The 15,141-nt window shown below is 36.4% G+C and overlaps 1 protein-coding gene across 6 annotated transcripts in view; it reads right to left on the bottom strand.

The window, feature by feature from the left end:
* The window catches only part of PIK3CB (phosphatidylinositol-4,5-bisphosphate 3-kinase catalytic subunit beta), a 205,855-nt gene that overhangs the window by 43,690 nt on the left and 147,024 nt on the right, over positions 1-15,141 (bottom strand). For all 6 annotated transcript variants that reach the window (XM_032334525.1, XM_032334489.1, XM_032334499.1 and 3 more), the window contains 4 exons: positions 12,955-13,143; positions 8,281-8,402; positions 5,128-5,271; positions 3,389-3,488 (listed from right to left, as the gene is read on the bottom strand). In XM_032334525.1, coding sequence (XP_032190416.1) covers positions 3,389-3,488; positions 5,128-5,271; positions 8,281-8,402; positions 12,955-13,143 — 555 coding nt within the window. The remainder of the gene's footprint in view (positions 1-3,388; positions 3,489-5,127; positions 5,272-8,280; positions 8,403-12,954; positions 13,144-15,141) is intronic.

A 15,141-nucleotide genomic window follows, 5' to 3' on the forward strand; every position in this document is an offset into this window, starting at 1 on the left:
CAAATACCAGCTATGACCACATGACTAGTTACAGAAATGAGGATTAACTGTCATGAGTATCTCCTCCTTGTTTTGGTATGCATGTTTTTGTGTATATATGTGTATAGACTATCTGTACACAGACACACAGTCCTTATTTCCTTCCCACTGTTTTCCTTTATCTTTCTTTTTTTAAAGATCTTATTTGAAGACAGAAAAAGAGAGAGAGCACGAGCAGGGGGAAAGGACAGAAAGAAGGGGAGAAGCAAACCCTGCTGAGCTCAACAGAGGCCTTGATCCCAGACCCTGGGATCATGACCTGAGCCAAAGGCAGTTAATAAACTGAGCCACGCAGGCGCCCCTTCCTTTATCATGTAACATAAGATGTACTGATTTTGTATCGTAGTATTTAAGCATTAATTTTATAACATATGATTTAATTTTCAGAGAAACAAGAGTAAGCAACACTCAAGGATATTACTTCTCATGCTGGGAAGAGGTTAGTGCATTTTTGGTTGTACTCAGGATAATTTTATCATGTTAAGGGCATTTTGAACTTGCTACAGTCTTTACCTGGAGATTAAATATGGTTTTCAGAGCTGTGTATACATGCCAAGTTGATCTATGATGGTTAATTTTAAGTGTTAACTTGACTGGGCCATGAGGTGCCCAGAAATTTGGTCCATCATCATTCTAGGTGTGTCTGGGAGGGTGTTTTGGGATGAAATTAGCATTTGAATGGGTAGGCCCAGTAAAGCAGGTGGCCCTTCCTAATATGGGTAGGTCTTGTCAGAATCTGTGAAGTTCTGAATAGAATAAAAAAGCAGACTTTCCAGCAAATAAGAAAGAACCCCGTCTATCTGACTGCCTTGAGTTGGGACACAGGTCATTTCCTGCCCAGAATTAAAACTCCTTAGGTGTTAATCTTGTCTCCTTTCAGACTAGAACTTCAACATTAGCTTTCCAGCTCCCATAACTGAAGATTTCAGGACTTCTCAGCTTCCATAATCACATGAGCCAATTCTTTATAATAAATCACAATCTCCGTCTTCCTTGGCTTCATTCTCTCTATACAGCTAACCCTTAAATAAAGGGTTAGAGGTACTGACTCCACCTCCAGCCCCATGAAGTTGAAAATCTGCATGTAATTTGTGACTCCTCAAAAACTTAACTGCTGGGGCGCCTGGGTGGCTCAGTGGGTTAAGCTTCTGCCTTCGGCTTGGGTCATGATCTCAGGGTCCTGGGATTGGGCCCTGCATCGGGCTCTCTGCTCAGCGGGAAGCCTGCTTCCTCCTCTCTCTCTCTGCCTGTCTCTCTGCCTACTTGTGATCTCTCTCTGTCAAATAAACAAATAAAATCTTTAAAAAAAAAAAAACTTAACTACTAATAGCCTACTGTTGATGGAAAGCCTTACCAATGACATAAACCGTCGATTAACATAATTTGTCCGTTATGTGTATTATATACTATATTCCTACAATAAAGTAAGCTAGAGGGAAGAAAATCATAGGAAGAGAAAGTACATTTATAGTACTGTACTATACCCCAAAAAATAAGTGTATAAGTGGACAAATGTTATTCAAATTCATATTGTTCAAGGGTCAACCATACACATACACAAACACACATACCCCTTTTTGGTTGTTTCTTTGTAAAATACTAACATACTCGTCACTGAACTAACACCAACTACAACATCAAAAGCTACAAGCATCTCCTTCACTGTGAACTCTTCCCTAATGTCTTAAGTTTGTTTACATGTCTGTCTTTTGTCCTTCCATAATATTCCTATTATAATAATTCTATCCTAACAATCACTGACTTGTATATCTTCTCTGGTATATAAACTCCTTGATAACAATAACACAACTATATTCACTTCACATTACCAGAACCTAACACAAACCCTAGCATATAGAAAGTTCTGAGTAAATATATATTAAACCATTAATAAAACCTTCTTTCGTTTATTTAGAGGATACTCAATTTAAGAAAGATTATTGCTACCTGTCAATGAAGGCTATTTTATTTTGATGGCAGAAATGCTCTCATCACAACCTTCAGGGGACCAATGACCTACCAGCAAACCAAGCCTGAGCCACAGTTATGCTTCTCACTTGCAAGCAAGCTATTAAAAAAACCTTTACTATTTGCAAACACTTAGCTGTATAAATCAGGATTATCTCCAAAACAAAAGAAATAAATAGATACCAAGACTACAACTGTCAATAATAGATTGAAATTCTATATTTAGTAAAATAGTTTCATGGTTCTGTTTAATGGCTTTCATTTTATTTTAGCCTTAAAACATATTTATACTGATAAAATAACATTGCTATTTTATATATTGAATCTATGTTTAAGTTTTGATTTATAAAATAGAGTTATGGTGCTAAAAGTGTGAAAACTCCCAGTAGGATTTAAAAAGATGTTAATTTTATAGCTGGACAGACTTAACTTTAAAATTCATTCCTGTCGGGGCGCCTGGGTGGCTCAGTGGGTTAAAGCCTCTGCCTTCGGCTCAGGTCATGATTGGGATCGAGCCCCGCATGGGGCTCTCTGCTCAGCAGGGACCCTGCTTCCTCCTCTCTCTCTGCCTACCTCTCAGCCTACCTGTAATCTCTGCCTGTCAAATAAATAAATAAAATCTTAAAAAAAAAAAAAATTCATTCCTGTCACTTAATAGTGGGTTTTCAGGCAAGCTACTTAATCTCTTGGAGCCTCAGTTTCCCCCTTGTCAAATCCAGACATTATTGGCACCTACTGTGGCACATTATTAGGAGAGTACTCAAGAAATATACTTCAAACACTTAGTATGGTTCCTGGCATATAAGCATTTAGTACCTGACCTATCAATATCACTAATATCTTATTACCTGTCATGATTAGAAAATGAAGGCCTGGAAAGAAGATAAGGGTCTGCACACACACACATACACACACACACAATTTGAAAAAGCAGCTTGAGGAATCTGAATTCTAGATCCTATAACAACTATGGACTTAGTTGTCAAAATATCTCAAACTAAAACATATGGCAGAATATCTGAAACATAAATACTAACTGCAAAGAGTAACTCAGGGATATGAAAATACAGGGCCTATTTCATGACCTTTGTCATCATCACCATCAAACACACTGTTAAGCATGTCTAAATAGGCATTTCCTATTAAAATGTATGGCATGTTTTAATATACATACAATGAGGAATCCGTAATTGGGGGGACACTCAAATAATGTTCTGCTCAGTTTGTTGACACTTCATTTATTGACTTATAATTTAAAAATGTATTAACTAGGTTTAGTTACTAAAACCTCTATGACATAATGTGAGAAACAGCATATGATACAATTTATCAAAAGCCATACGGCAAACTGAACAGAAGATTAAAAAAAAAAATCCGATACCTGCTTGGAAAGCACTTTCATGTGCCCAACACTTCCCCGGCAGTATGCTTCAAGGATAACACCAAATTGTACTGAGACAGCAGGAATATGCACTTCTGACCTACAAATAAATTAATACTATTAAGACAGGCTGCTTATAAAACACTTCAGATCACCAAATAAAAATACTGACTTCATATTCTATTATGAAATAAACTTCTGATGCCAATCAAAAAAAGAACACATTATCTTATTCACAATTATTAGTGGGATGGTCAACTTCCCAAGTCTTTAAACACCACAGTTCAAAACCATGTGATTTTGTAGTTAATTTCTTATTAAAAAAAATTCAAAATACTCACATCTCACCTTGCTTATTACTTTTTATAGTTGAAATGGTAATACTGCCAATTAAATGACAATAAAGTGAAGATTCATATCACACAACTGACTAGTCACTCAATTAGCTTCTATACAATTTTCTCTCACTTAAAGAATGCTGTACATGTTTGAAAAAGGAAGGAACACCATGTTTTGTTATTCCTTGGAGGACTTAAAATTAGGAAGACTGAACTGCAGGAGAAGATAATAAGTTTAAAATAAGAAAGGAGGGGCGCCTGGGTGGCTCAGTGGATTAAGCCGCTGCCTTCGGCTCAGGTCATGATCTCAGGGTCCTGGGATCGAGTCCCGCATCGGGCTCTCTGCTCAGCAGGGAGCCTGCTTTCCTCTCTCTGCCTGCCTCTCCATCTACTTGTGATCTCTCTCTGTAAAATAAATAAATAAAATCTTAAAAATAAATAAATAAATAAAATAAGAAAGGAAAATCTCGGGGCGCCTGGGAGGCTCAGTGGGTTAAAGCCTCTGCCTTCGGCTCAGGTCATGATCTCAGGGTCCTGGGATCGAGCCCCACATTGGGCTCTCTGCTCAGCAGAGAGGCTGCTTCCCTTCCCCTCTCTCTGCCTACTTGTGATCTCTGTCAAATGAATAAATAAAAATATTTAAAAAAAAAAAAAAAAAAAGAAAGGAAAATCTCTACGAATAATAAGGAAGTCAAGATTCAGAAATATAACCCTCCAAATTAACATCAAAATAATATAGAGCTTATTTTCCTTAAGAACTTTGGCAAAAATGGAGTTAAGTCATACTTTTCGGATAATCATTAGTTTTAATATTCTGACGTGCAGATGAAAATGACTGAAAAATGTCTGAGTACAGTCAGAAATGAGGAGCCAACAGTTTTCCCAGGAGAGAAGAATTTTAGTTATCCTTCTTGATTTTACTCCTATGTAAACTTGGTGAAATAAGACTCATGTATTTCTGAAAATGGTCTAATAAAGAAGCCAAAAATAACGTTGCTGTTCTTACAGAAAAACTTTAAAACCTCTACCTATTAGTAGCAATGATAATATTACTACCTACCCAAAGCCTTTTGGGAAGAATTGTAAGTCAGGTTTTAGCCCAAATACATTGTAAGTACATAATAAGTACATCTGACAAGAAAATAGCAACACATTAATTATTTGTTTGTTAAAAATCAAGGAGGCTTGGTGGGATACTTAATCTGAATTAGTTTGCCAAATCCTGAAAATTAAGAGTTGGGTATCAAGAAATAGGAGAAGACACCAAGACAAGTGCTAATGTTACAGATGGCTCAGAAACAACAAAAGCAGCTGATGAGTACACTAAATGTCCTGTATTATGCTGATTTATATTTACAAAAGCACAAGGTGGACTCAAATTGAAAAATACAGAACACTTACCTAAGGTGCCAAAAGAGAAACTGCCCTATTCTCCGATTAGCCAGTGCTCTTTCTAATAGGAATCTAGAGAGGGCACAATCAAGAAAAGGCTCATATTTTAAAACTTGCACCAGTTGTAAAAGATATTGAGAGAGCTCTTCATCACTAAAAGAAACAAAGAACAGAATAAGTCACTCAACAACTAGTGGCAGAAAAAGATCCCTTCTGATCAAACTATCAAATACTAACTTGCTGAAACACAATGGTTCGTGGGCGTAAGGCCTGTTGCATGCTTACATTCACTATTCCACTGTTAAAATAACACAAGAAAAGCTCAGGATTTCCTGTGGGCAGGAGGGGAAGTGAAAAGGAAAGGAGCAAAGAACAGATACGTGGGGCATCTTAATTATCTAGGTTGATATGATTAATGACTGTACTTACAATCAGCCCAGAGATAAAAAAAAAAAAAAATCAGGTACTTTAATACTGATTTCTGATCATGCTGGAATAGTGATATACTCAGTCAACCATTTTAAAATAAAAATTCCATCAGTAATTTAGCAATTTATTTTTCTTTCCTATCATTAGGATTAAGTAATTCCTTTTCACAGATAGTGAATGTTAAAATATTAACTTAATAGTTTAAAGGATAAGGAAATGAGTATATGTATAAGTGGGAACTGATTCACTGAATTAATACAACGTAATGTTGTAATTAAATGAATTAATATTAGTAGTTTAGTTTGTGTCATATATAAACACACTCTCGTCAGAGGCAATTTGAGTGGTCAGGTAAGATATGAATCCCAAGTCCTCTACTTGCTAACTGTAGTCTTGGGCAATAAATGGTTAAGAAAGTAATCTAATGCAGCTCTGGGACTGAAACCCAGGGCACTATTTTTAAAAACAAACAAATAAACAAAAAAACCTCATAAGCAGAAAATTTATCAAAGGAAAACTCATCAGAATTACCAAATGGAACACGGAGATCACAGCAATCTCCTCCTGGAGATCAACACATTTAAGAAAAACACTTGGTCGGGCACCTGGGTGGCTCAGTGGGTTAAGCCACTGCCTTCGGCTAAGGTCATGATCTCAGGGTCCTGGGATCGAGTCTCGCATCGGGCTCTCTGCTCAGCAGGGAGCCTGCTTCCCCCTCTCTCTCTGCCTGCCTTTCTGTCTACTTGTGATCTCTCTCTGTCAAATAAATAAATAAAATCTTTAAAAAAAAAAAAACCAAAAAAAAACAACCACTTGGCTCAGCCCAAAGCAGGCCAAGTAGCCGCTTCCCCTCAGGTCTCCAAACTTAGGGAAACGAAGAAGCAACTGAGAGCCTCATTTTTTAAAACTACTCAACAATCTTAAGTTTACTGTAAAATCTTTGCCCTTTATAAAACCTGCAAGTGATGTAAAAGACAGAAAGGAAGTACTGAAACAGAAGGAGGCTTCTTTTTTCCTCATACTTTGAACTTTACTCCCCTAAAACAGCAACTATGGAAGAGTTTGTGTAATTTCTTTTGGATATCACATGACTTTTAAAAAGAAGAAAAAGGGTAACAGTATCCATAATTTTCTGAGAACTTATCTTTTTCAAATAACCATATAGTATAATCTTCATTTTTGAGACTGGCAATGAATAAACCTGAAAATGCCCGGTGTCTGAGACTGTTTCAGTAACGACATTTCTTCAAATAAAGCTCATAGATTTTCATACATATACTGGCCAAAGGGAACTGTATAAGCATGTTCACTGCAGCACTGTTTATAATACTGTTTATTTGGAGAAAACAAAAATGTTCCTCAATAAGGAAATGGAGTAAATAAGATATATCCCTACAACAGAATCTTTCACAGTAGTCAAAGAAACAAACTATTATCTATATGCAATGGGAGAGAATGACCTCAAAAACCTACGGTGGGTTTTTAAAAAGCAAGATTTAAAATAAAATATATAGTAAGACATATTGGTGTAATAATGTTGGGGCGCCTGGGTGGCTCAGTGGGTTAAAACCTCTGCCGTCAGCTCAGGTCATGATCCCAGGGTCCTAGGATCAAGCACCGCATGGAGCTCTCTGCTCGGCAGGGAGCCTGCTTCCCCCTCTCGGCCTACTTGTAATCTCTGTCAAATAAACAAACAAAATCTTTAAAAAAAAAAATTTTTTTTAAATGCACAATGTTACTCTATATTTTTATAGTTATAAAAATGTAGTATAAACAAAAAAATGTGGTACAGAAGGATACATGATAAATTCATGATAATGGCTGTTTTGGGGAAGTAAAAGTAATTAGCACTAGGTAAAGTAACTACGAGGATTTCACTTTTAACTATAATGTTATTTGCTTAGAAGTATTTTTAAAAAATGACAAAATACTAACATTTCTTAATTCTGAGTGGTGGACAGCAAAGAGTTAACATAACAGCAGGCCTGAACTTTATCCTCTTAAAAAAAAAAAAAAAAAAGCCTGTTAACACTCTGGTCCTTTTGGCTGTCATTTGGAAACAGATTTCAGAAGGCTTCCCACCACCTAACAGGTAAGAGTGGCTTTGTGTGCATAAACTATTCTTACAAAGTGTATGGTTTATGCTCAATACTCATTTTTTGGGAGTCTAGAATTTTGCTTTTGTGTTAGGCAAAGGGGGCTTCTGTGACTAGCCCCCAATAAAAATTCTGACTGCCACATCTCTAAGACGCTTCCCCAGTGGATAATTATTTCAGACATGTTGTCACAACTCATTGTTGGGGGAATTAAGTATATTCACTGTGATTCCACTAGTAAAGAATTCTTAGAAGCTCCTACATGGTTTCCTCTAGACTTTGCTCTATGAATCGTTTTCTTTTGCCAATTCTACACTGCCTCCTTTTGCTGTAATAAATCACAGCCAAAAGTATGAATATATGTGGAATCTTGTGAATTGTAATGAACTGTAGAAACCAAGGGTGATCTTGGGTACCTCCTAACCCAGTGTTTTTTTGCTTTTTGTTTTATAACAGAATAAACATGAAAGAAGAGGGAGAGATGGAGATCGAAAGGGAGAGAGAAAAAACACTTTAAAATCTGAATAATTCCGAGTTCTTTCCTTTCTTATGACACATTCAAGCAGACATCACCTTCTCTATCTACCCCCCAAGTTATTATATATCCTTTCCCCGAAGAAAGCCACCTAGAGAATACCTCATCTGTCGCAGGCAGCCCACAGCATATTCTCTCACGTACTGATCTGGATAGTTGAAATCTAGAAGCTCTAACGCCTCCCGGGGGGGCAGTTTAGGCCAAATCTGAAGTAGTGCCTGAAGCTGTTGAAAAATTAAAACTGGTTCAGAAATTATAAGGGAGAAAAGTAATCTACTTCTCCTTGAAACACAGGAGCAGAGATGGGTCAAAAGAAAGGAAAAGCATACTTGCAATTACTGAGTCCTCAAAACTCCACTCCTGTTAACGTGGATTAGTAAAGACTATCTTTGTTGAAGTATTCTATAAATAAGCAATAAAGTACTTACCTGGGAATAGAATGATACACTGAATATAATCATTAACTATTAAATAACTTTTCAAAGGAAAAAAGAGAGAAAAAAGATCAAGAAATACTTAAAGGTAAAATTCAAAGTACAAATATAAGTACACACTCAAGCTAATGACAGGCAATTTACATATAAAAAGTTCATTAATAACTCAACATAAAATTATTTTGAGGGAGCTTATTTCCAGTTCTTAATACTTTTAAGAATATCTATCACTGGGGCACCTGGGTGGCTCAGTGGGTTAAAGCCTCTGCCTTCAGCTCAGGTCATGATCCCAGAGTCCTGGGATGGAGCCCCAAGTCTGGCTCTCTGCTCAGCAGGGAGCCTGCTTGTGATCTCATGTCTGTCAAATAAATAAATAAATAAATAATCTTAAAAAAAAAAAAAAAAAAAGAAAGAAAGAAAAAGAAAAAAGAATATCTATCACTTAACAGATTTTTTTTTATTGACCATAACAAGTTTACACCCTTTAAATCATAGTAAGTGACTAAAAAGAAATAGTTTATTTTCTATAAACAAGGTAAAAACAGCCAGTCCCCTATTTACAGATGCCACTTAGAAATGATCTAGACAGAATAAAAAGGAATCCCTCCACAGGGATGAGTGGGGACTGCAGTGGAGGGTGGATTTGGGCAGAAATGTCTTCATCTTTGGAAACCCTACTTCCAGAGAGCCCAACCTAGAAAGAACTCTTATCTGTCTCCCATCAGAGCACTGTGAGACTCATCCTCCTCCTCAAGGTTAATTATATTTATAGCATGTACTCTTATTAGGGATGGTTAAATGAGAAGAGGAGTGATTATGGAAGAGAGAGAAAAAAATTTTGATAACTATGATTTGTGGCCCTCCAAAGTTCAACTCTAACTGACAAAACCATATTCTATATTATCACATCATATCTATGTGATATTTGGTATCGCATGAGTAGCATGTAAGTAGCACCTGGAATCCAAAGAAGACACACAAAATGTGTGCAAGAATAGGGTTACAAAAATATGGAAAAGAGATGGCAGTAACTGGAGGACTTCTCTCAACAAACTGCCAACCTCACAGTCATACTGCAAAAAGTGGCCTAAGAATATCTGCTGTCTAGCTACCTTGTCGTTTGTCATTTAAGTTTTTATGAGACTTGGGCTTTGAGAACTAAATAAAAATCATTCTTATTTTATTATTTTAATTCTACTAATTATTCAGGCTCTCTCATTAATTAGGTCAGGTGCCAAAATAGGTCAATAATACTTGAATGAATATCTAGAAGCTGTTTATTTTCTCGTATTAAGCAAATTTTACCTCACTAAAGATACTTTTTAAAAATTGATTTTTCTATTAATTCCACATTTGCAGAAAAAATAACCTTTGAATAACTTTTAACAATTTGATTATATTGCTATTATTACTACTAACTACTAACACAGTTATGAAATTTGATATTATAATTTACATAATTATATAAATTATTCAAATATAGTAAAATATTAGTTTAACTTTTTCTTAAATTTTTGTTTCATTATTCTTAAACTTGTGTAAATAAAAGGAATAAGCTTTATACTTGCTCTTTTTATGTATACAGCACATAAGCACATATATACATATTGTACATAAAAAGACAAATACTTACCCATGGATCAAAATATCATGGGGATGGGGCTATTAGGGGAAAAAATGTCTAAAGAGGCTCCTAACAGAGGAGACTAGGTGGCCCAGTTGGTTAAGCATCTGCCTGTGGCTCAGGTCATGATTCCAGGGTTCTGCAAGCCAACCCCATATCATATATGGCTCCCTGCTCAATGGAGAGTCTGCTTCTCCCTCTCCTTGCTTCTCCCTACCCCTCCCCGCCACTCACACGTAAGCACTCTTTCTCTCTCAAATAAATAAACAAAATCTTTAAAGGGGGGGAAGTGCTCCTACCAAGTGTAAAAAATTTTGACAAATATGGGCTTAAAGGTAAGAAACACCTACCTCATACCACTTTTCATCACTGATGGGATTCCCTCCCCACTTTGCCCAAGGTCCTAAGGGACCAGAAATCCCCATTATGGATAGGGGAAATAGGGGGACTATATCCAAGGTCTGAAACAATAGTTTAAAGGTTAAACTATGCTGTGAGTTAAAAACAGCTCTACTATTGGAAGGAAGTTGCCTTTGGTAAATTTATTTGCAATTATTAAAGAATTAATTTATATAAGTGTAAAACGAAATAAAATATCAAAACTTACTACTTCAGTTTGCGTAAAGCTAAGGAAGTGAATAGGGAAGAGAAATCTGATTCAATGATATAAATAATGAAAACAGTGCTAATTAACTACCTGCCTTCTGCAAAGCCTATTGAAACCACTTCTACATTATTATTTTCCTGTGGCTTAATGGAGGACTACTCTTTTTTTTTTCTCTTGGGGTGGGGGTGGTGGAGAAAGGCTTCTATAGAATTTTCACCCATGGCTTATCCCCTAGGATCAGAATACAAACTTTACACCAGACTTCTGGCTCTCCACTTCTTAAAGTAGTCAATTTACTAAAAATACAGTTTATTCATTCTTTTGTATCCATACACTTTTTATTCTAACAACTTTTTTTTCTCTAGACTACTAAAAATAGGGATTAGGATTGGCTAATCCTAAATTGAGGATGTTAGTTTTATCTGAAAACAACGCTTTAGGTTACCTCTTGGAAATGAGATAAGTGTGCCAAATTCCAAAATGTAAAAATTTATATCCCCATGCTCATATAAAGAAATAGTAGCGGTACCTGGGTGGCTCAAGAGGTTAAGCACTGGCTCTTGATTTTAACCCAGGTCATGATTGCAGGGTCCTGGGATCCAGCCCAGCATCGGGATTTTTTGCCCTTAGTATTCTCTCTCCCCTCTTCCTTGTCCCTCCCCTGCTTGCATGTTCTCTCTCTCTCCAAAATAAATAAATCTTTTTTTTTAAAAAAAAGGAAAGAAATATTAAGCAAAAACTAGCTCTTTTTTTTTTTTTTTAAAGATTTGAGAGAGAACACACAGGCATGCTAGTGGGGGGAGGAGCAGAGGGAGAGGTTCCTCAAGCCCACTCCTTACTTAGCATGGAGGCTGAAGCCCTGGTGGATTTCACAGCCCATGAGATCATGACCTGAGCCAGAACCAAGAGTCAGTGGTGAACAAAATGAACCACGCAGACGCCCTTCGTTCTGTTTTCTGACAGATGAAACAAGAAACCTCTCTCTCAGTATCTTTTAAGAGTACAGCAAGAAATTTCTTCTAATTCTTTTTTTTTCCCTTAAGATTATTTATTTATTTATTTTACAGAGAGAGAGAGAGAGAGAGAGACCACAAGTAGGCAGAGAGGCAGGTGGGGGGGGCGGGGGGGCTCCCTGCTGAGCAGAGAGTCCGATGCGGGGCTCATCCCAGGACCCTCAGATCATGACCTGAGCCAAAGGCAGCCGCTTAACCCACTGAACCACCGAGGCGCCCCTGACTTTTTTTTTTTTTTTAAGATTTTTTTTTTAAATTTATTTGTTTGACAGACAGAGATCACAAGTAGGCGGCGAGGCAGGCAGAGAGAGAGGGGGAAGCAGGTTCCCTGTGGAGCAGAGATACTTGTGATACTGCCTACTTGTGATTTCTGTCAAATAAATAAATAAAATCTTAAAAAAAAAAATACTGCCCACCCAAAATGAATGTTAAAAACTGATCTAAAAGGTTTACACTCTAAAGTATTAGCTTCTAGAAATAGAAGTAATTTTCAAACAAGACATATTCATTTTAGAATAGTCAATGCAAAGATTAAAGTCATTTTAAGATTAAAACTTTGGAGCTCACTGATGAATCTGTTAGAAATAATCCAGAACTGGGTGCCTGGGTGGCTCAGTGGGTTAAGCCGCTGCCTTCGGCTCAGGTCATGATCTCAGGGTTCTGGGATCGAGTCCCGCATCGGGTTCTCTGCTCCGCGGGGAGCCTGCTTCCTCCTCTCTCTCTCTCTCTGCCTGCCTCTCTGCCTACTTGTGATCTCTCTGTGTCAAATGAATAAATAAAATCTTTAAAAAAAAAAAAAAAAGAAATAATCCAGAACTTACTACATGCAGGCAGTAATTATAGATGATTACACCAAAAGCAATGCTTTAATTGTTCTTAGTGGAAGATACAGGAAACCTATCTAGAATTTGGGAATTTAAAATCTTGAACTTTCTAGTCTGTTATTTAGAGTATATGTAAGAGTTTAAAATCTGAAAACTTCTCTTATTATAGAAAGTTATCCAACGTATGGAGATATCCCTGTATAAGAAAGGAAAATTTACATGAGATCAACCATATATGTCCCCAAAAAGAATTACAAAAATTATGTTCTGTTACCTGAGCAACATCCTCAAGTTTATTCCACTTGATTGACAGCAGTAATTTTGGCAGTGACTGTGGGAAATTCTCTCTGCAATCTTGCCGCAGAGTCCAAATAAGATCCATTTCATTCTCACACAATTGAGACAAGGGATCCCTGTCCAAGATTTCTTTGAGTACAGCAAGAAACTTTTTTCCACCTCGACTCTAAGAAAGTAAAATTTCTTATTTATTACATAATTTAATTCCATGAACATCACTGGCAAACACTTAGCAAAATTATATATAAGGAATTTATAAACAATTTATAAGCTTTAAAATAAGATACTAAAGATCTGATCCCTTAAAAAAGTTAATAAAGATGGATGCCCTTTTCATAAGTTGGTAGCATATTAAATTTGTAAGCTAAGGATGAAATAAAGTATTCTCCAAGAGTTCTAAGTTTCCCCTTCCTGTTTCTTTAAAAATCCATGCAAACGCTAGGTGGCAGAATTGCAATTTGGATTAAAAAGTCCTTTATTATTTAAATTGATTTCTTTCTATCCTTCCATTTTAATTTTCAATTGCTATAAACAAATCAACAAAGACAAAACAGACATACTAGGATTTTTCTTTTTTTAAGAGTTTATTTATTTATTTGTCAGAGAGAGAGAAAGAGCAGAAGCAAGGAGAGTGACAGCCAGAGGGAGAAGCAGACTCCCACTGAGCAAGGAGCATGATCCTGGAAGGACCCTGGGTTCATGACTGACTCAAAAACGGACTGAGCCACCCAGACATCCCCGAACGTACAAAGTTTAAAAAAAAAAAAAGCGTAAGTGTCTTGTTGGTTCAGAGGCATTAAAACCATTCAGATTAAGAACTGAATCCTTGGGACACCTGGGTGGCTCCATGAGTTAAAAGCCTCTGCCTTCGCCTCCGGTAGTGATGCGGGATCAAGTCCCACATCAGGCTCTCTGCTCCTCAGGGAGCCTGTTTACCACAACCACCACCCCCCCCCACCCCCCCCCACCCCCCGCTTGTGAGCTCTGTCTGTCAAATAAATAAATAAATAAATAAAATCTTAAAAAAAAAAAAAAAAAGAACTGAATCCTGGCTAAAACTAAACACGAAACAAATATCATTATCCCATTTTCTTCCCTAATTTGTACAAGAATATACTAAAATAATGAAGATGGCCCAATCTATTTTTTGGATCTACACTCTGAATTGTAGCAACATTAAAAGAAAGAGATTCATTTCCCCATACTTAAAGTAGAACTATACTATTTAGGCCAAAATACATTAAAAACAAAAACAAAACAGGGACACCTGGGTGGCTCAGTCAGTTGAAGGCTGGACTCCTGGTTTTCAGCTCAGGTCATGACCTCAGGGTCAGAGATAAAGCCTTGTGCTGGGCTCCCTATTCTGTGGGAAGTCTGCTTGAGGTTCTCTTTCCTTCTCCCTCTCCCCCACCCAACTGCTTATGTGTGCATGCTCTCTTTAAAATAAATAAAATCTTTAAAAAAAACAAAAACAAAAACAAAAACAAAAACCTCTCCAGAATAACCAGGCAAGATTCTGTAAAATCGTATATTCTATTATTTATAATTTTGTACTTGATGTTTCTAAATGGAATTTCATATAAGCATTAAAATAGTCATGCTAATTTTCTAAAGTAATGAGATTCAAAATAACACATATGTACAAAAGAATGGGGGTTATGATTATCTACATAGATGTCTATGTAGAAAATCTGAAAGAACCAACAAAAATATTATTGGAACCAATGCATAATTAAAGCAAGACTGTAGGACACGATTTAGTAAACAAAAGTAAACTGCTTTTCCATATATCAGCAATAAACAAGTGGTTTTTGAAATTAAAAATCTAATATCACTTACATTAGCACCCCAAAATATGAAAACTTAAACAAAATATGTACAAAATCCAAATATAATGAAAATTATAGATCTCTGATGAAAGAAATCAAGTAACTAAATAGATATTCCATGTTCATGAATAGGAAGATTGTATATATGTCCAAAATTAGCTCTTCTAATGTAATCAAGAGATTCAATGCAAACCCCATCAAAATTTTATAGATATTGACAAACTGACTCTAAAGTTATATGGAGTAGCAAAAGACCCAGAAAAGCCAACACAATACTGAAGAAGAAAAAGGTGAAGGACTGATACTACCCAACTTAGTAAAAATAAATGTGAAAT

The sequence above is a fragment of the Mustela erminea genome, chromosome 1 (genome assembly GCF_009829155.1).
Source record: "Mustela erminea isolate mMusErm1 chromosome 1, mMusErm1.Pri, whole genome shotgun sequence".
Taxonomy (NCBI): Eukaryota; Metazoa; Chordata; class Mammalia; order Carnivora; family Mustelidae; genus Mustela; species Mustela erminea.